The sequence below is a fragment of the Chanos chanos genome, chromosome 7, assembly GCF_902362185.1.
Source record: "Chanos chanos chromosome 7, fChaCha1.1, whole genome shotgun sequence".
NCBI lineage: Eukaryota > Metazoa > Chordata > Actinopteri > Gonorynchiformes > Chanidae > Chanos > Chanos chanos.
In genome coordinates, this window is record NC_044501.1 from 27,147,953 (window position 1) to 27,175,620 (window position 27,668).

Below are 27,668 nucleotides of genomic sequence, written 5' to 3' on the forward strand. Positions count from 1 at the left end.
TAAATCAGTAGTCACACTTTCACATCATGCTAAGCAATTAATGATTCATTAAAATATTTACTCTGGTTGAATGATTTTTACTAAGTTTTTCCTTTGGTGTTAATAGCGGTGGATGTGATGAGGTAATGCGTAGAGATAATATTTATCTTTACAGAGGAATCATCCACTGAAGATTGACCAGTACCATGACATCACTGTGACAGCAGCACGTCAACGAAAGACCACAGCTACACCAAACAAGCTCTCAGCAAATAAGCAAACCAGGTTACCAGATGTGACATTGGCAGCTGCAAACAAACGTGTCCCACAAGCAACTGTTGACAAACTTGTCATCAATTTCATAAGTGAAAGTCTATGGCCATTTGCAGTGATAGAACAGCCAGCTTTCAAAGAATTAGTTACCACATTGCAACCTCAAGCCAAAGTCATCTCCAGACTCACTGTCCATACTAGAATCTGTGAAGCTGCTGATCACATGAAGAAGACTATGACTGCAGGATTGAGTAAAGTCAAATTTGTAGCTACCACCACTGACTGTTGGTCAGCCCATCAGAAAAGTTACCTTGGTGTCACATGCCATTGGAGAGAGGAGGAGTCCCTAGAAGGAAGATCTGTGGTACCTGCTTGCAAAAGCTCGAGAGGGTCTCATACATGCTGGTGTTCTTGATGATGTCCATTGCCAATACAAGATTAGAGGCAAAGTTGTATGAACCACAAGTGATAGTGGATCCAACTTCATCACAGCTTTCCATGTGTTTGGGGCACAGAATGAAGCTGAGGTAGACGAAGATGAAGCAGACCCAGATGCTCTTGACCTGAGTGACCATAGTGAATACCTTGATGCAAGTGCGATCCTTGATGAAGAATCTGGTCTGGAATATCAACCACCCCCATCAACAATGTGCAATGTCACCTGCTAAGTCTTGTGGCAACAACAGATGCTGCCCTGCCAGAAGGCATGAATGACACCTAAAAGAAGCTTTCCTATGCAACCTTTGCAAAATGCCAGGGTACCTGGAACAAAACTGGGCGACCTCATTTGGCTTGTGAAGTGATAGAGGACTAGTGTGAGCTACAGATCATTCTCCAAAATGCAACACGGTGGAATTCAACTTACGTTACCACTGAAAGGATAATACGCATTATCGATGAGAAGGGGGCAGATGACATCAGGAGGGTGTATGAGGAGTTCAAGGTGAAAATGTGAGTAAAATTAGATACCTACCAAATATGCAGTCTATCCCTAATATAGTCATGATGGTTTTAGTTCTTGTATGTCATATACATGTTGTATCTTACAAGTTGAGTCCTGCAGAAGTTGCACTCCTCAGGGAGTATTGTACCACCATGAAGCCATTGGTGAAAGCTTCAAACATCCTCCAGTCAGAGTCCAGCTCCTTCAAGGGATGGCTGCTGCAAGTAATCCACCAGCTATTATCCAAACTTACCAGGCTGGAGACGTCAAGTAAGACTCGCATGCCACTTATCAGAGCCCTGCAAAACGGCCTACAAGTGTTTTGGACAGATGATGGAGAGGTTCTCTTAACCAAGTTCAAGACCTTCTGGACTAATAAAGCAGATGTAATAGAGGCTGGCAAGGTCAGATTTTGTCAAATGATCCCATTTGTGTGTGTGTGTTGCTATATGTGCACACATGTATTAGTGTGTATACTTTATAACTCCTCCGTCATGGCAAGCCTAAAGGTTGTTATTTATTGATGAGCTCCCCATTATACAAAAGTATCCTTTTTTAGCTGATCCTGCTTAGCAGATTTAAGTGTGTGCGTGTGTGTTCAGGAATATTCACTGAAATTGAAATGTACTAAAATTTACAAAAGCACCAAAATTGGATTGTCTACTTGCAATTACATGCTTGACATACGTGAGACAACGTCTTGAAACGACAGAGCATCAGAGTGAGCAACAGCAAAGAGAGTCACCCGATGACAAGTTCTTCTCCAAACCAACCCCCAGAGAGTCACAAAGTACAGTCGAGCTTGATGGTTATCTTGCTTGTGCCACAGACAGCACAGAGCTGCTTCACTTTTTTTCCAGCCGTTAAGAAGCTCTCCTCTCCTCTGCCTGCCTCTGCCACATGTGAGCGGCTTTTTAGCTGTGCTGGTCTGCCCTTCACATCCAAACGAAGACGGACAGAATCTGTTAACCTGAAAACTCAGCTCCTGCTGAAACTGAACAAAAGGTTCAGAAAGCGAACTGTGCAAGATATTCTAGCATGTCCAAGACTTTTGACACTCCCATTAGGCCCTTGTCTGGCTGTTTGTTCGCAGTGGGTTGGGAGAAGTTTATACTAATTACATGTGTTTTACGCAGGTTCGAAAACATTTTTAGTATGCTTTTAAGAGACAAAATTCTGGCTTTATCTGTATATTTGTTTAGAAAACAAATTGCCTTAGTTTGATCCATTCATACCTTTTGTCATTTATCAGAGAAATGTGCTTTGTTCAAAGTAGATATTTTCTTCATGGATCTCCCCTTTCGAATGAATGCCTGCTACTGATAATGCATTAAACATCAACAGTTAAAAAATAACTAATACCCTGAGTAGTTTTTGAGAACACTTTGAACTTTTACTTAAGTATATTTTGAAACCAGTACTTTTACTTGTAGTTGAGTAATATTTCAGAAATGTAACAGTACTTCTACTTGAGTACAGATTTTCAGTACTCTTTCCAGGCCCGGTTAGCAGGTACAGTTCTCAGCTCCAAATCTCATTTTCTGATTGGCTGAGATACAGTCTCACAGCATATGAACCAATAGGAGGTTTTGCATTTTTGTTGGAAATGAGAACAATGTAGAGACATCAACATTTGTTCTGAAATATAATATCTATTGCTGTGTTCACAGCATGTCCAAATCCATCTAGTATCACAGCCAGACGCCAATATCCATCTTACCATGCACACCCTTAATGTAGAAAAAAAGAAAAAAAACAACTCACATGGACAGCACTGTGAAATATCATTTTTAAATAAAAGTTTTACATGAAAAAAAGAAAACAGACTGACCTTCCCCTCAAAGGAAATTACAGGAAATACTGCATTTGTTAGTATAATTTTCTCAAAATGGAAATTTAAAGTTAAAAACAGAGCACCTCACTTAAGTGTACAGAAAGATATACACTGTAACTCAGCACTCACTCAGGAGGTCTGTAGCTACATTCTGATGGCCTCTGGTAATTGTGAGCTGCAGAGAGAGTCAGCAGTCAGTGCTGGCTGTTAAAACAGCAGCAGTCACAGACAGAGGTAAAACCATGCATCCAACACCGGCCCTAAAGCAGCTGCCTGTTGCCTGACATAAACCTGCATCAGAACTGGAAAGACTGGAGGAAGGTTTGGATTCTGGAGGAGAACAACAGGACGGTGAACTATATGGGACAGGTGGGTAGAACCGAGCGGGGGATGGTGGGAGGAGGGGGGGGGGGGTAGGAGGGAGAGAGACAGATTGTGGAGCGATTGTTAACAAAAGGCAACTGGCAAGAGGGATAAAGAGACAAAAAAGACAGGAAGAAGGAATGAGGAAAAATAGAGATAGTGGGAGAGACAGAACAAGGGAAAAAAAGAGAAACGAGAAATTGACAGAGGGAGAGAGACAAAGAGAAAAAGAGTTTAAAAGAAGAGAGACAGGACAAAAAGCAAAGAAAAGAGAGAGAGAGAGGGCAGGGGAGAGAGAGAGACTCGCAGAGCAAGTTAGAAAGATTAGTTGATAAGGCACAAACCTGGGGGGGGGGTGAAGGAGAGTGAAGGAGAGCGTGAGAGAGGGGGTGAGTGGGGATTCTCCAGCAGACGGAGAGTGAGAAGCCTGACTCAGCAGAGCGACTCCGTCCTGGTATTTTAGGGTGTCTGATGAGGTTCGTTAGGCATTCACCATCATTATATAACGATTTCGGCTAAAAAAGGCCTCATCAATCAAACGTCTTTACGACATGTCTCGACCCCATAATAGAAGTTAGTCAGTCACTTAAGAATGTGCCAGAACACGACAGGGTCCACGACAGAAAAAAAAAGACAGGAAGATTGGTCTTCTGTCCTTCATCTGCTCTAGCAGGGCAGTGATAGATTTGGATTCTATTTTTTTTTCTTTATCTTGGACAATTAAAGAGAGGCGCAGATCCATCCTGAGAGGAGAACAGTTTTATTTTCATTGCAAAATGAACTGAAATGAAACTGCCAACATGTTCCAGTCCTGCAGTCAATGCAGGGTAGATGAAAGATTAATGAAGCTATACCTAAGACTCAAACCATCACCCAGACGGAGAGTTAAATGGTTTGCTGATGCATCAATCAACACTGAGAAAATCAAATTCAGTTTGGTTTTAGGAGTTACCGTGTGGCTGCGTTGGAGCCATTTTTTATACACGGAAATCTGTCGTTGTTGTTGTTATTTTTAACTTAATTGGCTGTAATTGGTTATTTTATAATCTGCTGTCTTAAAACAAATAAAATCATATCTGAGAACTGACCTCCAATATTATGAACCATAAAAAACGTCTAAATATCCTCAAAATTTCCTAATCACCAGTCCTCTCTTGTCATCTAGGGCACTGAATGGCTATAGGAATACAAAGTTTCTGAGTCTGGCCCCGCCTCCTGAGACAGTGTTGATTGGTCCACGCTATAGGATATGGGGAAAGGGGCCACAGAGGGGTCTCTTAACTGCATAGCTGACGAAGCACATTGCAGTTACCCCCCCCAAATGAACAGGACCTTCCACAGTCGTCTGGTATTGTGAACTATAAATACAGTCTCAGCTACCAGCACTGTTTGTGTGTGTGTGTGTGTGTGCATGCGTGTGTGCGTGTGTTTGTGTGTGCGCAAAGCTGTTGTTCAAGTGCAGTCGGACACGTATGCGGGCTCAGATCCTCCTGGAGATATCCAATCCGGAGCCTCGGCTGGCACTGCCGCCCGGGAGCTGGATTTGGCTGTCCCGGAGGCCTGGAGCATTCCAGCGGGGGCTCCAGTTACTACCAGCTCTACGCAGCGGTGGGAGCGGGGGGGGGGGGGGGGGTGGAGGGGTGCTAATGCAGGGCAAACACTTGGCTCTGGCTTTGGTCTCAGATTGTCTTTTTCTTCAGGACAGTCAAGCAGTCAGCTCCTAATGGAGACGTGACATCAGATCGATAGATATGTAACAGACTCTCTCTCAGCTCTACCTGCCTGTCATTACACCTGACGCCAAGACCAACACAAGTCCCTGATAGAGTCTTTATTACCAAACTGCTATATGCTCATGAATGCTCATTATTGCTGCAGTGGGGTACTGCTCTGTTGTTCGTATTGGGAGAAATGGGGACAGATTGTTAGTCCAGGAGTGAAAGATGAGAAGACAATATCAGGCAGAAACACAGTAAGGGGAAAACAAGCCAAGGCAGCGTTGTTAACTGTAGAACGCGTGTATCCAAATCGGATACTTACGCAGACAAACTGTCTCACAGAGCTGCTTTGCATGAACAAATGTTTACAACATGTCTCTGCTGCTACAGTCACTCAATTATTTGAGTTTCTCCAGTCTGTAAATACACTGCCACGCCCACACACACACACACACCCCAACCTCACACACAAGCAGGCATCTATCTATGAAGAATTGATATCTGAACTCAAAGGATAAACAGGACATAGAGAGTGGGGGGGGGGTGGAAAGTGAATAGTGGGCCAAGGCAAAGAAGTGACAGATGAAGAAACAAAGCATACAAAACAGAAAAGCACGAAAAAAAACATATTTCAGGAAGAAAGACAAAGACAGTGACAGGAGCCAAGGTGTATGTATGTATGTGTGTGTGTGTGTGTGTGTGTGTGTGTGTGTGTGCGCGTGCGCATGCATGCTTATGTGCGTACGTTGGGATAACAGAGAGACTAACAGACAGAAAGGGGTGGGAAGAAGGGTGAGACAGAGAGATAGAGAGAGAGAGAGATTGGATAGGGTGAGGGATACATTATACACACTCTGCTCTGTGTCAGCTGGGCCACGTTAACTGAGCTCATTTCCAGCTGGAGGTGAAGACTCAATGAAGGACGAGAGATGTCTGACATTGTGTTCTGTGAGCCTCAGAGCATGTAGTTAGGCCAAACCAGTATACACACACACACACACACACACACACATGCGCGCGCACACACACACACACACAAACACACACCCACACCCACACACACAAGCTGTTGTGGCCCAGCTCTTAAGCTGTACCATATTGCGAGAGTGTTCTCTGTGCCAGTCACTTTCAGTCATCTGCCAATAACCACCATAATGTCACAGCACACAAGTCAACAACACTAACAATAACACTAACATTAACACTAACACTAAGGCTCCAGTCCTGGTACTGCTAATGTCAGGGATCACCACACCCCTCCCTAACACACACACACACCCTGACACACAAGCGCACACACATACACACACACGCTCTGAGAGTGAACCTTTTTGCTTTACAGACTCTCTGGTATTGAGTGCATGCAGACAGATACAGGGGCATCCATGCATACCTAAAGTAGAGTCCTATCTGGACCAATCAGTGACACCCCCATCTGTTCACATAATACAAACTGCCTGCTGATTGGTCAGTTGGATTTATATATGGTTCCCTATGGCCAAGAGCATATAGGGAAGCAGTGACTCAATTACACTGTAACTGGTGCATCTTAGGACAGCACTGGTATGTCACACCACAGCTTATGGATCCACAGTTCTCTGACTTTACCATACACTACACATTAGAAAGTCAACTTTGCTGTGAGTTATAAGTCATAAAGATATCAGTCATTGAGTTACTCACACATTATGGAGTGCATCCAAATTACGATATAAGTATCTACTGTATGGATTCAGGGTGAGGCTATGAATTATGGGCGAAGTAAAATCGCACAATGTATTTAAAACAGCCATAGGATGAATCCCACAAAACACACTCCAGCTGCCCTAATCCGGCAATCGCCTTTTAAAAGCCACCACCCGTTCATCTCCAATTTTAGTCACGTCCAAAACCGAAAGGAGACAAGACTGCATCCTTCCGTGACACCCCCCTGTTGTTCTTTCTGGATTACCCACCAGCTACAGAACAAAAATCTGCTAACACAGCATAGCTGTGGATGAAACAATCAAAGCTAATATGGATCTAAACTAATCTGAAGAGATAATGACATGAAACAGGTTTGAGTACTACAGTATTACTGTCCGTGGAGAGAGTGAGATGTGGATGTCCTGTGTTTGAAAAGGCCAAGACTCTGTATGAAGTTATGTTATTGTGCCGCGGATGTCCACAGAGCCGCAAACAAAGAACACAGATGGACAATTTTGAAATGAGACACACCTTAGACCAGAGAATTCACTCAAGGCCAAAGCAAATCCATAAGGAGAGTTCCCATTAGCCCTGCACTCGTGAATCAAGAGTTACAACACACACACACACACACACACACACACACACACACACAGCGAGCTTTGGCCACGACACAGGCTGGTAAGCCCATGCAGCAGGTCTTGCATCCAGCTCTCAGTGTGGGAGGAGGAGGGAAGAATGGGGGGGAGGGGAGTATTCCTCCTCCATGGTGTTGTGCATGGGTAAAATTGACAAAGGACCTCCTCCTAGCTCTGCCACATCCCACCTCCCTCTCAGCTCCACAAACACACAAACCATCATTGACAAGGTTAACTGCCCCCTGTCTATTTTAAAACAAAACACAAAGTCAGCGTCATATTCTCAGGTTTGTGCGTTTACACAAACTGAAAGGCTTCCAAACCTGGACAGAGACATGTATTGAATGTTTTTTTTTATTAAGTACACTGAAAAAAAGGCTAAAGGGGATGCTCTGTCATCCTGACCAAAACCTTGACATAGCCTCTCCCTCAACGCCACATCTTCGGCCAACCACATGGGCAGAACATATCTGAGCACATTTTTGAGATTTTTAGTCTTTTTAACGAGTTAACTGGTGCATATGAACAGCTCATTTCAGAGGGGACAACAACATGAATAGAGTTTCAATGGTGCTAGTCTAAGACGAGATCAGACATAATGGTTCTTCTGTCTCAGGATAACCACCTGAGTCCATCGGGAGTCGTGTCCCACTACTGCATCGCTGAAAAATCAACACGTCTAATCTCACCAAACACACGAGCCATCATCGCTGTGGTTTGGACAGTAATATACAGTACTTTACAGGTGAAAGATGTCTTTTATAGGCATCCCTGTGAGTGAGCCTGCCAGCTTGTCTGTGTCAGTGTATCTGCATGTGTTTTACATAAGACCTTGATTTGTATACATGGTATGGATCTGTGGACATGCTCGGTACATAAACCTGTCCAGGGCGGATTACGTGAGCATATTTTTTAAATGTTGGTGCGTGTGCTCACACACACACACACACACACAGTTCTCCCTGTAGTTAAAATGTGCTGTTAGGAGCAGTCCAGACTGTTCTCTGTTCTCCTTCGGTGAAGGAACCGGACAAGCAGTGGCTTCGACACCTGTGCGTACGTTTTCATACGTAATTAATGTAAACATTGGCTTCTCAAACTGTAATTAACATAATGAAGTGTTTGTGCAAACAGCTGCAGTCTCACAGTCTCCAGAGGTTGTCAGTGGTGATGGTGAGAACAGGTCTGGATCAGAACATGGATCCGACTACTAAACGTCAGCACAGAGAGAAGGAACAAAACCAAACTACAGACAAGAACAATCAACAGATGCCCTCATCTCCACACCCAGCATGTGCACGCACACAAACACACACGCACGCACACACACGTACGCATGCACGCACGTACACACACACACGCACACACAAAGAGAGGATTGATTTCAGCAATTTTGAGCAATCTTGAGGTTGATTCCTGAGAAGCGACACTGCAGGTATCACACTAATGCTAACGGTGTGATGACATACACTGGTTTGGTCTGGCCAAAGCAGCAGCTCTTCATCGCTCCAGAGAGACATTATAACTTAGAACTGTTCGGTCCGAAAGCGCCTATTAGCATCAGTGAAGGTTCCCATATAGAAACAGATAAAACAATACTACACCAGGAAAACAAAACTAATACATTTCATTCAAGCGTAATCATAAATCATTTCCAAAATGGAACAATGCAACACAATGTGGTGGAATGGTGGGTATTCCTATTTCATTTGTCTTTCAATTAGTTCATCAGATTCATTCACTGATTAGTACTGTAGTTATCCAGTGCAGACCCATTTTTGAAGATTCCCTGAACACAGGAAAAGTGTCCTTTCAGCAAAGGTACCAGGCAAGGTCTCTTTACCCTAACAATGCATGATCTGGCTAAAGGTCTCTTTACCATAACAATTCATGATCTGGCTCAAGGTCTCTTTACCCTGACAATACATGATCTGGCTCAAGGTCTCTTTACCCTGACAATACATGATCTGGCTCAAGGTCTCTTTACCCTGACAATGCATGGTCCAGTTGTACTGTACAGCAAGTACTCTATGCAATCTTTTGATTTGTTCCTGCCTTGTACAGATAGTTTGACTTGTGATGGTCTGAAATGGACCAGAATAGACATGAAACATGGCCACCATGCTGTTGTCACCCCCCCCCCCCCCCACACACACACACTTTTTGTAGATATTAGTGACGACGCTGAAGCTGATTGAGAATCTCAGTGATTGGTTAACCCTGGCTGTACCATGGCTTTCAGAGGGAAAGTGTTACGATGCCTCTGTGTCTCTGCCTGGTCTCCACTGATTCTACTAATAGTTTGCAATCTCACCTGTTTTCCGTGGATTCTGTGGATAGCGTGACATAGAACAAATCCTACAAAAAGCAAATTTAATGTGTTGTTAAAAAAAAAGGTTACTGTTCCCTTTTTTTTTTTTTTACACTTAATAATGTGCATTTGGGAGGGCTAATTGTCCCTTCAGGTGACTTTCTGTCTCTCTCTTTATTTCTTTCCCTTTTTAAAACATAAAATACTTTGAACTGAATATAGCTCTACAACTACTGTGTCCTCCTCTGAGGGAAATTTGGATCATTCGTTCAGTAAGTTATGAATATGGTATTTGAGCAATTAATTCCACGCTATTGACTCCAACTAATACAATTAAAGTTTCTTAAATGTTAGCACAGTGATTGTTTCAGCATGTTTTAGCTTGTGAGTGTAATTGTTCACACTATCGCGATCGCTTACAATGCTTCTGCATAAAAAACATAAAAACACATTTTAATTGCATTTTAATGATAATAATAATGAATGATATTGTCGGTTTATGCAACATGTCCTGGTAAGACCAAGTGTCCCCATAATGCTTGTTAACCAGCAGTTGGACGTTTTTCTTTTGAAGTTGCTGTTGTCAGTTTTCTTGTGGCTTTCATAATGAGGTGGTCCCCAGGGCACTCTGCGACTGCCACACTCTTCACACACACACACACACACATACATACACACAAGGGAATAATGAACACAAACACAGGCAACCCCCTGGGGGGGAGGTATAACATATCTTCTGAGAGAGTGAAAAACAGAAAACATAAATCCACACACACACAACTGCGGGTGGCTGATTCATTACCAAACGCCTTAGATGAATGTGCTGCGTTTCGTACTTCCTGTGTGTTTGTAACCTCGTTCTTAGATCACCGTTCACAGTCATTTTGGGGGCCAAGTATCTTGACTAGAGATACCCTGGGGTCCACACGGAGCAAGTCTCCAGGAGCGATGAGGCCGTCTGGAGAGAAGCAGTCCCTGTGAGGAGTGGACCTCCCCCTCTGCGTGTTGCAATTCCCAAAAGTTGCGTCCAGGGCTCTTAAAGCCAACACGGTTCCTCATGAGATTCTCCACTGTGTGGCAGGTATTCAGAGAACCTCCTTTCTCTCTCTCTCCCTATTCTCTCCCTCTCGGTGCATTCCAGAGACACACTGTCATGGTGGTGTAACCCTCCCTCCCCCCCCAACACCCCCCTCCCTCCCCCCGCTCCCTCCACCAGGGCTTTTCCCTCTCTCGCTTAATCCTCTGTGGGAGTGCACAGCTGGCTTTTCACATTTCGCTCACTCTGTCTGTCAGAGCCAGGGTCCTAGAGAGGGTAAAACATGCCCACGCCTGTCCTTGCATCGCTGCGTGTCCGCAACGTTGCAAAACGAAAAAAAAAAAAAAGGCAGATTTTGCCCTGCCACATCCTCAGAAAACAATAATAACAACAACGACAATAAAAATGCTTTTATAAAACAAGAAAATCTGAGAGCGAGGAAAGTGAAAAAGAATGGAATTTTGATATTTATGCCTATTGCTGACGATGCTGAATTTACTCCAAATCAATAAAGAAAACACACACACAGGCCATGTCAGTAAACAGACAAAGCAGCGAAAAAAAATGACAGACGAGTCCTAAATCTGAAAATAAAAGTCTGACATTCAGACTCTTTACAGTAAGTGGACAGTGGACAGTGGGAAGGTTCGGTGGGAAACGGTGGACTGTAGTAAAATCCAAAGGGAATCATGTCCACAAAAGCAGATGTTTTCTTATCAAGGCCATTAATGGTCTTTAACTGTATGTGTACAATTGAAAATGTGCAAAGCTTACACAGTCCAATACTTGGTTGCACATGATTATGATTATGATACTAAATTCAGACAGTAAAATGGAAATTTACAGAAAATCGGAATTTCTTTCTCTCTTAAAAACAAAGGGTAAGAATAAGAGCAGTGTGCCGTAAGTCGTAAGTTGAATAGCTGCAGTAATGCAAAAACAAACAAAACAAAACAAAAAACAGCAATTGCTTGCATTATCACACAAAACATTCCTTTATCAAAGTCCTCTGAGAACATGTACGAATGCCAGGCTAAAGAGCTAAAAGCTAGCCGCGATCTTTAACAGACACGGTGAAGCCCAGAGAGTGGGAGTGCAGGGTGCCACTGCTGTTGCACGTGAAGACATGCATGGTTGCAGGCGAAAACTTGTGGAACTGAGAAATATGACACAGGATGTCGCAGCTATTGTGAATGCTGCTTGAACGAATGCATTCAAAAAGTGTTTTGACTGTGCACGATTACAAACAAGTTGTCTGAAAACGAGTTGTCATTGGAAGCAGTCATATATGAAATTCCTTTTTGCCAAAGCCTCTCTCAACCAACAGAATTCTCTGTTTTCTACATTCTGAGGATGTCCGCCATACCTCGGCAACCTCACCATAAGTACTGCGATCCTGTTAAACTTTTTAATAAATGTTATAGAGTGATCTGGCCTACAGGTCAGCTCAACCTTCAGATTACATTTTTGGCCAAACGAGACAAAAAAAAAAAGTCTTGGCTGCTAATGGTGAGAAGAACAAGTAAAATGTAGTAAAACACAGTAAAACCACGAGGGGGTGGGGGAGGAGAAAGGAGAGACATGCTGGCGTTGCAGGTATGTGCGAGGAGAGCGGCTATTGTGTCACACGTCAAAGAGAAGTTTTATCTTGGCATGTTTGGTATGCCTGAGAGTCGACCCATCTGCGTGTTACGACACGGTTCTGGCTCCAGGAACCACTGCAAAGTCAGTAAATACCCGGCAGGTGTGTTGTGTTGACATGTAAGCCTACTGCTCTCGCGCTCTCTCTCTCGCAAATATCTAGGGAAAAAAAAAACCCTTAGCACAAAGGCATTTTATGGGAGCCTGCATACTACCCAGTAGAAGCAGCATAGCTGTTATCTCATTTTATCTGTGTGCTGGTGAAATTTATGTGTAAAGAATAGCAGCAAAAAAAAAAAAAAAAAAGTTTACAATAAGATGAAAGAACAAACGGAGCTTCTTTCAATGTTCAGCCACTGGCATGTTCACGGCTCTGCACATTTCTCTCTCCTTCAGCACTAGCCTTAGCCATGCTAACATCTCTCTGTACCCCACAGCCGTTTTCTGGCTTTCCTTCATATGGCCATGTCTTGTCTAGCCCCCACTGGTATGGCTCCATGCTGCCATTCCCTCCGACCACGGGGCTTTCATATAAACGGTTTGTTTGCCAAGTCACAAGCCTGGATGCCTCTCCGAGCTCCCATTCCGTTGTGCGTCTCCTCCCCAGTGCCACGGCGACAGCGTTCTTGACTCGTCTTGACGACAGCCAGGCCTGGGTCTGGTCTTGACAAATGTATACACGTCGTTTAAAGGCAGGACTGATTTGGCAGCCCTTGAGTCTTCTGCTCCTCCTCAAGCATTAAAAACCCAGTTTGAGGCAACGCATGGTCCTCGATGGATTGTGTTTGTTTCTGTCAGGGCTCCTTCTTCGCTGTCTGCTCATCCGTCCATCAGTCACACCAGGTTGTTTGGAGCAGACATGCCACTGACTGATCAGTGATGATGCATCTACCAATTTCTCAAGAGGAGGATGGTGTGTGTGTGTGTGTGTGTGTGCGTGTGTGTGTGTGCGTGTGTGTGTCTGTGCGTGTGTGTGTGTGTGCGTGTGTGTGTGCGCGCGTGTGTGTGTGGGGGGGGGGTATTGTCTAATAAACACATGACTGTTTCAACTCTACGACGAAGTTAAAACACATAAACACACCCCTCTTTTGGTTTGAGAGATGTTTCTCCCCAGTCAAAGAGAAAACACATCTTAGTTTCATTTTGAAAAGCAGAAGGGCTGGGAATGAGTAATCCCCCTGTCTCAGACAGCTGGTGGTTTGGTTGCAACGTGAGCCGAAACTGCGCCAGGCACAGCTCCGTCTGGCACTGTATGGATAAAGGAGGGGACACCCTGGACTCTCCACAGCCAATGGCAATGCAACCTAAAATGGCAGAGACCTTGACCATATGCTTATCTGTTTTCAGTGTTCAACAGCAAAGGTTCATAATACTAATCAACATAACAACAGTGAAGTGAGAGAGACCTTAGAGAACAATTCTATAGTTCAGCACACTGCCACTGCTGTTTACATAAAAAGACAGCGGTAGATATTACCACAGGCACAACACTGTCAATCACACATGTAAATGGCAGGCTTATTTCAAATACACAGTGACTGACATATCCACAGATAACAAAATCAAATAGTAGAACACTTAAAATAGGAATGCAACACTGCTGTATGTATTCAAAATCCTAACTCGACATTAACAGTGAGAAAGTTGGCTTTTTTAAAGTACTCCAGTGGTTGTACATACGATGAAGGTCAGACGGTTACACCATCTTGACATTGTTGATTTTTAAACCCCAAACAACTGCTGTATTAAAAAATAATGAATATTCCTGATAAGTGACACTGATATTGTGTGATAGTTTAATGCAACAAACATATCCATCTGTTTAATGGTTTTGTGAGAAAAGGATGGATAGATTCATTGTCAGTACATCTAATATTACTGACCCATTTAGCAAACTGTTCCCTGCAGACCAATAATGATGACACATTCCTTAGGACTCGTCCTGTGTCTCTTTCTTTTTAACACTGGGGTAATCCCAGTCTTTGCTAGACTCTGCTTAGTGTCTGTGCAAAAACTCCAAACAGAAAAGTAATACAGTGAAAGGTTATGCTCCATGACTTCCATCGCTGTCTCACCCCATAGAGAAAGACATGACAGGCTGCTGTGATATTCCACCACCTAAGGTAAACACCGTTAGTGCTGTCTGTGTTCAAGCTCTGCGGGAAACACTAGGGCTGACCTGGAGGGAATGAGCTTTGAGAGCTTTGACTACGATCGAACGTTTAACTCGAGACGCCAGTGAGGCCAGAGGCCTGGTCTTACGCTTATACACTCCTCAAACCCACAACCAGGTAAATACATGGGATCTGTATTCTCAAAGAACAATTAAAACTGCCTGGAGTAACATAAGGTAAAAAATAAAAAGCCATCTACCGCTGGCATGGAAACAATAGTGAATAAAAAAGAGAGAGAAAAAGAGCCGAGCTAAAGATGAGTAGAAACATTGTTGGCGTTTGTGCAGTAGTCCAAAGAGAGGTCGTTACACTGAAACGCCCTAGTCTTCACGCTGCGGCTGAAATTGAAGCTCTGTTTCCGCAGAAGTCATTTGCATAAAGTCCAAGTCAAGCCGAGTCCACGGCAGAGCCAGGAAAAAAGACGAGGCCTGTCGTTTATGTGTGTGGCGTTCCTGCGGCATCAAAGTGAGCTGGCATGGGACTGATTTGCATGGGGTTCTGTTCACCCTGAATTAGCAGGAGAACTGGTTACTGCAGGCTACCGTTTGCAGTCAAATTTCACTCGCTGCCCCCCCACCTCCTATGCCCCTCCCCACACACAGGCGCACACGCACACCCCCATCTGAAACGGAGCTGCTTTCATCCACTTATATTGGTCATAATCTGAGCAGGTTAGCTGCTTTACCGCGCCCTTAATCCACCTATTGCTTGACTAATTCCTGTGTAATCTAATGAGAGCTGATGGACAGATGATTTGCTGAAACCTGGTTCCACGAAGCCTGTGAACGGCTGTGCGAGCGTGTGTTTATGTGTGTGTGTTGCAATACCACTCAAGCTCACCCAGCGCGATGATGTCATATGGTTCTGGGATCATGCCAGCATGCTAGAGCTCTAAGTAAGGTATATAAGCAGTAAGCAGAGTCATATAGTGATCCAGCAGAGGAACCAAGCCAAGTATAACTTTTCACAGTGCACTTGGGTTATGTTCCTCATTTGTGGAGAAATACATGATACATCCATCATCATGGTTTGCAGGTATTATTCTGTTTTCTTAAGGAAGCAGCTGTCCTTGCACAACCCTAATGATGTTTCCGTGTCCTGTGTCGTGAAACACTGTTTCTCAGAGGGCACCACACGTTTTGTAAGTTGCTGACTTGACCAAGAGTAACAACCAACTTTCTGTTAGCAACCAGGAAGCCCGTAAAAGTCACAACATTGGGTGAAAAAAACATTGTTGGTGGAGGTGCTCTGGAAAACTGAGTTCCTTTGATAGAGCTAACGGAGGAATGCCCATTCTTGTGAAACTGACACATCTTGCACATCATAGAAGAAATGAAAGAATGAAAAAGCAACCAGAACATTGTATCTTAAGAACCAGCACACACCCTGTTTGATGTAACTATACACTCCAAATGTTTTCCCCAATTCATTTTGCAGTGAGAGTTCAAAATCATTTTTGTGTTTTTGTAACCGGCATGCCTCGGCTACAACATACTAAATGTACTTTGTGTATATGTTTAGTCATCATATGAAAGACAAAGCAGTATTGATTCTCTATCATCACACTAAATGTTATAAACAGCTGAAGATCTGCGCACGCATTCCTTGACATGCTGTGCAACTCAACGCTGTGGAAAAATGTTCTCCAACCTTGAACATTTGTGGTCTGGCGGTCCAGAGTGGTGGGATTGGCCAGAAAGCTTATCAGTATTAGAATGGCTTCAAAGACAGAGCTTTGATACAGCTCATACAGAGAAAACATTTCCACTCCAAGGACTGACAGGGCTGCCTCCTTGCTAACCTTGACAACTTTTCCCAAACAGCTGCAGAGCCAACTAATCCGAAAGCTATGGAGAACCAAACAGCTTTTTTTTTTGTTTTCCTGATTCTGATTATGTAACCAACAACCTTTTCTTGTTTTTCATTAGGTTCTCCTTGGTCCTGAGCAATGTCCTACATTAGACCACACCAGCATCAACAACCACACAAAACCTTTTTGATTTTTCTGATATTGTATGACATCATTTTATTGTCTTTGCACTTGTTTCTTTGGACTTTTGGCCATCTTCGTAACAGAGCCCTCTCTCCAATTGAGCAGTTGAGTTTGCACTGATCAAACCCCTAATTACCAGACTGTCATACATGTCCATATGGTTTTCCATATGGTATTCAATACTTCAGTATGGTTTTCACAACAGCACCTCATAAATGACTGTGCTGAACTTGATGATGGAAGCTTGTTTGCAGGCCAGCACATTTGGGGCTAGTCTCAGCTGTGTATGGTAGTGTTGTCAAAGCTGTAGCTCTTATGATATATGTCTATGATATGTATTTGAACACGTAAATGGAGCTAATAAATATGATTCATCTACCAATACCTTTCAAAATCCTAAACTGCATGGGATAATATGCATAAAAGCTTCTTTCCAGAAATCAATCTGTATGTTGTGTGTCTGATTTGGGCGGAATATTTGACTATATTTTAATCAGTCGAGGATTCGGTGTTTGTTGGCACAAAACCCAAATAACTGATTTTTCATTTGCAGCAGCCTGCAATGGGATAACCGTGAAAACTTTGACTTGTGAAAAACCCTAACTCATATACTCACGAGCCTGAACACATGAACTCATCCTTGTTCTTGGTTTTCTTTTTTCCTTAAGGACCTCATGGCTGGCTGAGTAACGCCTGAGGGAAAAGTTCTCACTGATTCAGTTTTAAGTTCAGAAAAAAAACAGGAGGAGGGCCACATCTCTTTCCACATCTCCACTGGAACTCCAGTGGGTAAAAGAAAAAGAAAAAAAAAGAATCACCTTTGGTGAGAATGAAAGAGGAGAAAAGCCTTACTGAAGATTCACGGTGTATTTGACACAGTACTCTGTGCTAGCCAGACTATGACAGAGAAGAGCGCTGTTCCACTTTTATGCTGCCAGAGAAAGAGAGAGAGAGAGACAGAGAGAAACATTGCAGAGGTGGGACTGTATTGTCGCTGCACAGAGTAAGTGGGTGAGGCAGAGAACTGGTCGCCGACTCCTGAAGAGGAGAGAAAGTGTGAGCGTCTGATGGCTGTCTCCTCCTCGGCTGGTTCTGAGAGGTCGGTAGACCCTCTAACAGGGAGGAGAAGCCTGTTCATGTCCTCTGGCTCTTTTGGCAAGGCCCTGAGACTGTGACAAACTCTCTGCACCCTCCTTCTGCTACTGTATCAGAGTGGGAAGACACACACACACACACGTATACATAACTGTCTTCACACCCAAGGTCACAACGATAAGGGATACCCCAACAACATACCGTTGCAAACAGTCCTCTGAGCCTGAATCCAACGCACCCAAAGGGATTGTTTTTGCTCCTTTTATAGCACAGCTGTCGTGCTCATGCACTGCAATGCTGTGGAGCAGCTCCACACAGACGTGTAAATCGAACCCATAAACCACATGACAAATGATCAAAAAAGAAGAATCCCATCGAACAATGAAAAATGAAACTATACGTGTAGTCATCAAAACTGGGATTAATAAAGAAGTAAGGACAGAAGTAAAAAAAAGCCCGTGCTTGCATGCATATCAAAAATGCCAAATAGTTCCATCTGTGTGTGTGTGTGTGTGTAAGTACAGAAAAGGGGCCTTTCTCCACAGGTGATTGCAGAAGGCAGGGAGGGAAAGTTAGACTGGAGGGTGGGGATATAAGGGTGGGGGTGGGGGTTTGGCGTTACTTAATGTTCCGTTCTAAAAATGACTCAGCTATCCGTCTGCCCGGGCATGAGCAGCCGTGGAGGACCCCCTGTGCCGCGGTGCGCGGGGGCATCTCCTCAAAAGTCAAATGTCAGGCGCTATCTGTCCACCTCCATGTCACAGACGGCATCAGAGCAAGGTGGCGTGCTGTGCTCAGGTGGGCAGGCAGACGAGAAACGCTTTCACCACACAGAAAGAGCTCACACCGCACCGATTCATCCGTGTCATTCACACGTCTCCTAGTGCCAGTCAGACAGACCCCAACCACTTCTAACAACTCCTGCAGAATGAAACAATGACTCGGTTGGAATCTGTCTCGACTGAAAATCAAGACCGTTAATGGAAACTAAGGAGCATATGCAAATTATTCACCAATTATTATGAGTCTTGCTTAGCGACATCACATGAAGAACAAGTTAACAAAACTAACAGCTTTTTTCTTTTCTTTTCTTTTTTTTTAAAGCTTCAGAACAAGTATCTTGAGTCTGTGTCATTTCTGAAGCAGAATTCTGGTCTGTTTGCAATGCTAAATTAAATCCATGGTTCTTTGAGGGATCTGGTCATTTTGATAGCAAAATCCATCTTTAGAAGAAGAGGAAACTTATGTTTAATAGACACACTTGATCTAATGCCTTTTCAGCTAAGGAAAAGAGGTTAGATCTAAACGCAGCTATTTTCTGGCTGCCACTATAATACTTATCATATAAGACCCATTTAGTAGATGGGCTGGCCTGTTTTATAAAGGTACTGGAAAACCGTACAGAGCGTAGCATTATGGAACAGTTCTGACTGACTGGGTCGAGTGAAACAAAGAGCGGCATTAGGAAAAAAAAAAAAGTCAAAAAACAAAAACAAAAAAACACAGCAATTCACCCTTGCAGTTTTCAGTAAACAACAACAACAACAACAAATCAGTTTCAGATCACTGCAAACTGCATGGCCTCCCTACAGAGTCTGCAGCACTATCCATGTGTCAGCAGAGAGAGGAGGGGAAAAAAATCTTAAGGCTAAAACAAATGACTTCACTGCATTTTGCCTCTAGATACTGGTAATGGTGTTTAGTAAACAGAGTGACTCTGACAGGGTCATGGAAAAGAGAGAGAGAGAGAAGACAGTTACTGTGTACCAGAGAGAAGAAATAGGTAAACAAGACCAAGCCTGAGCCAGCTGCCACACAAACTATGCCTCATAAAACCAGGACAATGAGTGACACCCCCCCAAAGGTATCATATCATATCATCTCATCTCATCTCAACATTTCTGATGAATCAAGCAAACATCAACATTAACGTGGAACACACAAGAGTCCCTCTGTGAAGGTAAGCAAACTGAGATATGGGTAATTGATCTGTTAGCAATGCAACTGGTATACCCTTAGCCATGCACACACAGAGCTATACCCAGAATGCCCCTGTCCCACTGTTCCATCAGGCAGTTGTGCGCAGTTTGTGTAAACAATCTTTGAGTATCAAAACTTTCATTTGCCTCAAGCAATCTTTTCAAAAAGGGGGGGGGGGGGGGGTAGCAATATCCCATTTCCATCAGAAGTCATTCAACTGACCACAGCCAATGTCTTTTTGGTTGCATTCTGTGTCCCGTTTGAACGACTGAATAGAGTTGGAAGTGCATTTGAGCACGGTATTGCTATTAAAGAGATCTCGTCCATCAAGCCGATTCAATGAACTACAATCTCTTAAATATTTAACAAGACTCTTTCCCGACTCTCCTCCCTGCTCCGCTCCTGGGGGAGATTGCACTTCGTAATGCTTTGCAAAGGGATACTGCCAATGTAATGAAACGCGTTTGTTTCTGATGTTGAATCACTGGGAGTTCCTTTAAGAGAGAAATCAATCAATATCAGAAAGAGAGAGAGAGCGCATAAATACATGTTGCTATTACCATGAGCGAGTCGGGATGAGAACCGAGACTAAATAAACGGTTATTTGCCCGAGACGGTGAGACAATATGGGAAGGAATTATTCTAAACATTGAGAACTGTGTGGAACCCCCGGAGATCTTTGCTCATGTGTGGACACGCTAATGGTGCAATAAAAAAAAACATATATCGAGACTCCATATCGGGGGAGGGCCACCATGTCTCTTTGGAGGTAAACCAGCTTGTGGTCGACGACAAAATGATATGTTGAAATTACCTGTCAAAAAACAACTACAGTTACAGAGAACAAGTACCCTCAGAGCTCCGGAACTACTAGTTGTTCATCATGTTTTATTAATGACAACAGAAAGTACATCTCCGGGGTCTTGCAATATGGGTTAGAGATTCTGTGCTTTACTCGTTGCAGTCTAATGCCGAAAAAGGTCACGGTTCACGTTGACTTCATAGTGAAAAGGTTCATAACATCGCAGTGGCGAGGACTTGTGTGTGTGTGTGTGTGTGTGTGTGTGTGTGTGTGTATTGGGGGGGGGGGGTACAAACAATACGGAACACCATCTATTGCAGAATGTTGTCCCTAATATGTACACAGTTGAGAGGGAAAAAAAAAACTTAGCCTGTAATGCAAAACGACAAAAAATAAACTGGTCGATCTTTCGTCATGCAAACTGAATTGCGATGCCTAGCGTGCAACGCCTGATTGTTTTAAAATTGGCAGGGAGCTTTGGGGAAATTAATATTACGACGTTTGACATGAAAACTTGGACGTATGCAAGACCATTTGACTGGTAAAATATCTAAAGAGTATTCTACTGTGCAAGCTCACGCCTAAAACGAAGGTATTTCTGCGGACCAGTCATGCTTCCCAGTCGAGTAATAACTACCTTTACTTCCTACTTTTACCAATACAGCCGGCTAACACCCATTTTCTCCATAAGCAGTCTCTCATATCAGCACACCATTACAAAACGAACGACTATCGAGGTCTGCGACAGGGAGACTCGTTAACACTGCGATTTAAACATTTCGTTGCATTTAAAAACAACAGGAGAGCCATTCGCATTCATTGTGACAAGAAATTTACACTTACATTTAACCACCCTGTCCGTCGTGGATAACTTCGGATCATCACTCGGCTTATTTTCAGACATTTCCAGTCAATATATTTGTTCAGTTATGTTTCAACTGAGCCTGAAAACGACCCGGTGTAGTCCTTGTTCAACAACTGAACTCTTCCCCAAACGGGAGACTGCAGTGATATCACTTGCTCCGATCACTCGCCAAAAATACTTGCAACAGGGTAACAAATTTCAACGCTGTAACTGTAGGTCCTTCTGATTTACTGCTACACTGTATCAAGTTCTATGCCCCCTCAACGATGAGCGCAACCAAACCCCATGATTCGTAAGATACGCCTTCTCTCAAACTTCCAGATCTCATTGGACAACGGGCCTGCGCTCGCTCTAAATGTGAGTTCTGCCTGAGGTCTGCCAATGTGTCCATCACACATTTCTGTATAATTTTCAGAAGAGACTACAGTACGTTGTTCGACGCAGGAGGAAAAGTGTGTGACCATAGCTCACGTTGCTGTGCATTTTTGTAAAATTACGGGTGTTTACACACAGTTTTGTCATTTTTCACCACAGTATACGCCTTCTCCTCTCTCTCCTCGCAATGATACTGTGTTTAACAGATTGGCTCGAACTATCCTCAGTCAAAAATGGATACGTTCTCATTTCTGCTGAAGCATCACCTGTTACATTTCGATGTGCATAAGTCAACACATTTCGATGACTTCATGCACACGCTATGTTTTATAACAGTCGTTTCAATATATTTGTAGACCTAGTGTTAGTTATCTTATCTCGATTTAATGCGTAAATCAAATTCAGTGGTCTTATTACATGGCACTGTTTTGCACCAGTTTACTACGCGCATCGCAACGTTCACAAATATATCATTAAGATATCTGACACCACTAAATGGCTTTGTATTTATGCCGTTCGTTATACGGACCGTAATGTTATTATTATTACATGCAGATCTGAAACATTAAACGTGCAGGAGGGTTTCTTACCATTGATGCAGTTTATATTACACCTCACAGAACCTATAGAAGCAGGCCACACTCCCCAGTTCATAAACAGTTTCAAAAATAAATAAAAACGGCCGTTTTTTCCAGTTTATAATAGGTCAGAGATTACTTACAGATGGTATAAGAATGGGTCATAAAACCTGTCATAAACACTAATACCGATGAGAATCACAACTGAACTACCCACCCGCAAGTGGAGTAAAATGCTATAAAGGATGCTATTTTGGGCCGATTTCTATAGAAAATGAGGCCAGTGAGGGTAAATGCGCATGCTTATGCATGCAGTTGGCAAATGCCATAAGTCATTAAACATACTGTTTACTATGTAGAGGCTTAACACACAAACTATCGTCATGAAAAAATAGGGACTCTTGAATCATTGTCGGTCTTATATGCACACGGCACAGCGAGTCGATGATAATTATATTACCTGGATTGCGAACGTGGCTTATAGAGGAGCAGTTGGAATTCCGTGCTTAGAAGACACGAAAGCATGTGAATGTGGCCCAATTCCGGTTTAACAAAGTAAAGCCTTCGTGCACCTATAAAATGACTTACAAAATTACATTTTTTTGTTTCTTTGTTCCATACTAATTTCATAAAGTGGGTTGGACGTAACTGTTTTGTACATCCCATGGTTTGTACTGACCTTTATTTGTATTTGGACTACACAACATTTCTCAGAAATATGTCACCACCCCAACTGTAAACTCAAGCATGTAATTTAATTTTCAGAAATAGATTATGAGATGGTTTGGTAAGAGAGCGGCAGACACAAGAGATGAAGAGAAGCTTACCACACGTTGAACCTGAGACGTGTGTGTCTGTGTGTGTGTGTGTGCGTGTGGGAAAGAGAGAGAGAGAGAGAGAGAGAGAGAGAGAGAGAGAGATTCCATTTGAAATCCTTTTTTTGTTTTGTTTTTGTTGAACTGTATCAGATAGCCATCAGTAACCCCAAAAGGCTAGTACACTGTATCTCGGAATGGCTTCATCATATAAACATGTTTAGTTAATGTGGCACACACGTCGTCTAAGGTTGTTTAGACTCTGTTCCAAGAGATCAACAACATTTTATATATTTTATAATTCTGAGGTCCAGAGACTGAATAAATAATGGTATCCTTTCTGAAAGAGTTAGTAGCGCCAATCCTTTTAGAAAGCCTGTAAAGTGTGTTGAAACTTGTTACTTCTCATTGTTGTTACTGGTCTGGCTTTAATCCTCAAAGCTCTTAACAAATGTTACAGGATTACCTCTGAGAACCCAAAACACACAGTGCAGCAGTTCAATTCTTCACCATGTCAACCTCTGAGAGGAGAGACCCATTAAGGCTACTGCTAGAGTTTCCCAGGGCCATACCTCAGGGACCCAAAGACAGACATCTCACATAGTTACTCTGAATGAGCTCTACCATGGGTGAGTTAAATTGTAAACACATTGGCGTGCTTGTCTTTAAACAGAGATCTGCAGAGGGCTTTTTGTATTATTTCTTGCGTTCGTTATCTCATGCAGAGTAATCTGCGTGCAGCGTCACCGTCTAAACATTGATTTTCTTCGACAGATAATTAAATAAACGATTTCGTTACCACAGTGACAAAACTTCCAAAAAAAAACTAAAAAGCAGAGTGAAGTGGTTGGCCTATAGGAGATTTCTTGTCAAACAATACGTTGCTCCTCCTTTTGAAGTGACTGGTTTCCAATTGCACAGCTCACATCTGAGTGGCGCTACTATTTTACGAGAAAGTAGCAGACGGTTCGGAGTGAGGAAGACGGAGGGGGTGGGTTTTGTTGTCAGCGTTCGTTTTGGCACACTCGGCCCTGATATGCAGATATGCCCGTCATCGCAGCCAATTGCCTGTGCGTTACCGTAGCAGCGACGATCAAGTGTTGCCACTCCCCTTCGGCCAGAGAACTGTGACAACACTGATAGTGGCTGTGCTATCGCTTAAGAGGACCGTGTTGTCATTAAGAGCCCCAAGGTAATCAGCGCTGACCGTTCTAAACGAGCACTTGTTAAACATTGGCTCGATTGTCACAAAGCCGCCACCATCCAAAGATTCAGAGCGATCCGGAAATTGTTCCGTGTTGAGCAAAGGTGCCGAAAGGACAATAAATAGTCAGGTTTTTCGAACCCCTCTCCTCTGTGCCTTTAATTGTCGTAAAGTGAATGCATATTAGCGGTAACAACTTATTGTTCTCTAACCGATTTTTACTTACTTTCTTTATTGCTAATGACGTTATCTAGAATTGATCTGTATTTGTGTTTCTAAAATATATTTTTAAAAGCAGAGTATAACTGTCTGAAGTTACTTGAAACATTCTTCTCACTTTTTTCATTCTCTTCTTATTTTTCTTCTAATGAATGCAGCTTTGTTTCAACATAATGTGTCCTTGGAGACACAGAGATGTTACTCTGTGTTAATCCACAGGTTCAAAATCTTCTTATTATTTGATCATCTTCCATTCCTTTGCTGTGTGTTTGCATTTTAACATTCACTGCTGGGATTTGAGGACAGTTGGTGCTGCTGTGAAAACAGTACTCTCTAGCATCTATTAATCTAACGTCTCTTTGACGAGAAGATCAATAGAGTGACGATGACACAATTTCCCATGATGACAGTGATATGAATAAGGAGCCGTTTGACTGTTAACTGGCACGCCAGAGAAAGACGCTCAGACTAGTGCGGAGGTGCTGTCTGTCCACCATATGACATCAATTAGAGAGAGAGAGAGAGAGAGAGAGAGAGAGAGAGTTAATAAAGTAGAAACGTGTGTTGGGAGATTGTTTTCATCTCTTCAAAGGATGTGGCAACACAGATACAATTCTTCCATCATATTCTTTAAAATCACAATGCTTCAGCAAAACTACAGCAAGCAGTACTTTACTGACTTGTGCAAAACTCTGAAATCCTCAGTTCAGTAATCATCCCATCACGTTAAATGTACAGATAATGTTCTCAGTTCTCTCTCTCTCTCTCTTTCTCTCAGCCCCCCCCCCCCCCACCTTTTTCTCTCTCTCTCTCTTGCTTTCTCTCTCTGGCTGTATTGATTTGTGCTGACAATTTTCCTGCTGGGCTATCCCTTCCTATTTCAAAAACCATAAATGTCAGGCCAGTGCTGAAGAAGCTGGCAGATTGAATTTGTGCTGACTCAACATACTTCAGTTGTAAATATCCAGTGTACAGTCATACTTAGGGTCAATCTAAGGTCTCACCCACTGCAGTTTCTCCCTTTATTGATGGAGAATCTGAGGAGATTCCAATGGACCAGGTTCAAGACCAGAGAGAGTGTGAGCAGAAACAAAATACACTCATGCTTTGAACACACTGTATTCCTTCTTTTTACCTCATACACCCCTTCATTCATTAGTGTAACCAGCCATAACACACTTCTTTGATATTGCTTCTTCTTTGCTATTTGCTGTAATACATAGACAGAAAACTTACTTCATGATTTTTTTTTTAAATCAGAGAGATAGTAGAAATGTGTACCACTTGTATTTGGAATGTTCAAAATGGCCTCACATTCACTGTTAATTTGGGGTTTAGTTGTGGGTTGGATATGTTTGGGTTGAAAAAAAAGGACAACGTTCACTTCTTCTTTTCAACCTCTCATCTCTCTCTGTCTCTCTCTTCCTCTAACCTTCTCTCTTCTCTTCCTCCAACCTTCTCTACTCTCTCTCTCTCTCTCTCTCTCTCTCTCTCATCGCCCCCTTCTCTCCTCCCTCCTTCCCTCTCCCTCTTTCTCTCTTTCCGATGTGTGCTATAGTTGTGAAGTTCGGTGTAGCGGGGAGTGGCGAGCACAGAGTGATGAGGTGATCGTTTAAAAGCAGCAGTTGGCGGCCTGTCTATATTATTCAGCAGTTTTAGCTGCGCGTGATGGATGTGCTGGCAGAACGCGTCCCAGGAATCTGGGCTGTGTGCTCCCTCCTTCACTAAGTGGCCTAAATATCTCTTGGCAGGACTGAGAATAAGGGGGTGGGGGGACATGGGAAGGTGGTGAAGGAGGAGGCTTATGGTTTATAGGGCAGAGGAGGAGGTAGGGTGTGAGGGAAGGGTGAGGCAATGAACCTTAGAGTGGGGTGGGGTGGGGACTTAAATTATTCCCTACTCTTACCCGGAGCGGTGATGGTAATCTGGCATGATCACAGTAAAGAGTAAAAAAAAACCTCACAACTGATTTTTTTTCTCCTTCACAAGCCCTCAAGAGGCCTTAATGAAGACCAAACCACTGACTGAGATTCACAAACAAAATTTGGCTCGAATCAAATGCCTTTTCCTTTTGGGCAGAAATCAAATCCACCCCACCCTATTCTACCACCAACCCAAAAACCTGTCCTGCATGTTTACTCTCTACCCAAACCTACCACCACAAACCACTTCAGATTGTTTTCTTCCAAAATTGTTGATAATTAGTTGAAGAAGTGAGTCATGTGTGTTGGAGATCTGGAGATGGAAAGTGGCAGGTGTTCTCAGACGAGTTCACTGGGACGGTATAGCCAGGGGTCGGTTTAAACATGTCCAGTTTTGGTGAGTCAGTAAAAGTACAGTGACATTTTAGCTTTAGTTCAGCTCTGAGGGACATAGCCTTTTGTTCAGAGATGAGTCATCGCTGACTCCTTTTCCTGTGCTCTAAACTCAACGAGAGCTTTTTGCTGCTGTCTACGAAAACTCCCAAGCAGTCCAGAATCAGTCCAAATAGTCAGTCCAGTGTGAATGAGAAAAGGATTGATGGAATATGAATTGATTATTGTGTCATCCCCTGGTTGTGATGCAATAACTTACCCCTCTGGTACAATGTCATAGCTTTTTGTTTTGTCATAATTTGTTTTCTGATCACACTTGTGACCTCTCAGGAGGGGGTCAATTCTTATGTGATTATGAACCCCATCCTGATTGGTGCTTGAAGTCTCAGCCCACTGACTGTTTGTCAACCTCTTTTATCCATCGCTCACATTATGCCAACACCACCCTGGTCACATTGTTTGTGTTAATTCTTTTACTACCTCATAATTTGTTCTCAGTCCAGTTATTCTTCATTTTCTAACCTTTGATCTTATCTGTGCAAGTGACTCTACTGGACATTCTGGTAAAGTCCCAGAATTCCCAGTCTGGGCTGTCATGATTCGAAGAGCTCACAAGTTACATGGGGGGGGGGGGGGGGGGGGGGCTGTTTAGCAAGGACTTGAGAGAAAACAATACGAGGTGGTGGTTTATATTTTCAGGCTGACTTTACAGTGTTTGTATATCATTAAGCATGTCTTGCTCTGCACCGTTAAAATCTGTTTTGTCTTCACATGGTGGTTTTAGTAAATCAACATCATTTCATTTTTTAATCTTAGACTTTCTTTTAATTT

General features: G+C 43.1%; 1 protein-coding gene across 2 annotated transcripts in view; it reads right to left on the reverse strand.

The window, feature by feature from the left end:
- LOC115816745 (serine/threonine-protein phosphatase 2B catalytic subunit alpha isoform) overlaps window positions 1-21,415 on the reverse strand; it is an 85,148-nt gene extending 63,733 nt beyond the window's left edge. For both annotated transcript variants that reach the window (XM_030779838.1, XM_030779839.1), the window contains exon 1: window positions 21,310-21,415. In XM_030779838.1, the coding sequence (XP_030635698.1) occupies window positions 21,310-21,370 (61 nt within the window). In that variant the 5' untranslated portion in view covers window positions 21,371-21,415. The remainder of the gene's footprint in view (window positions 1-21,309) is intronic.
- Between the last annotated feature and the right edge of the window lie 6,253 nt (window positions 21,416-27,668).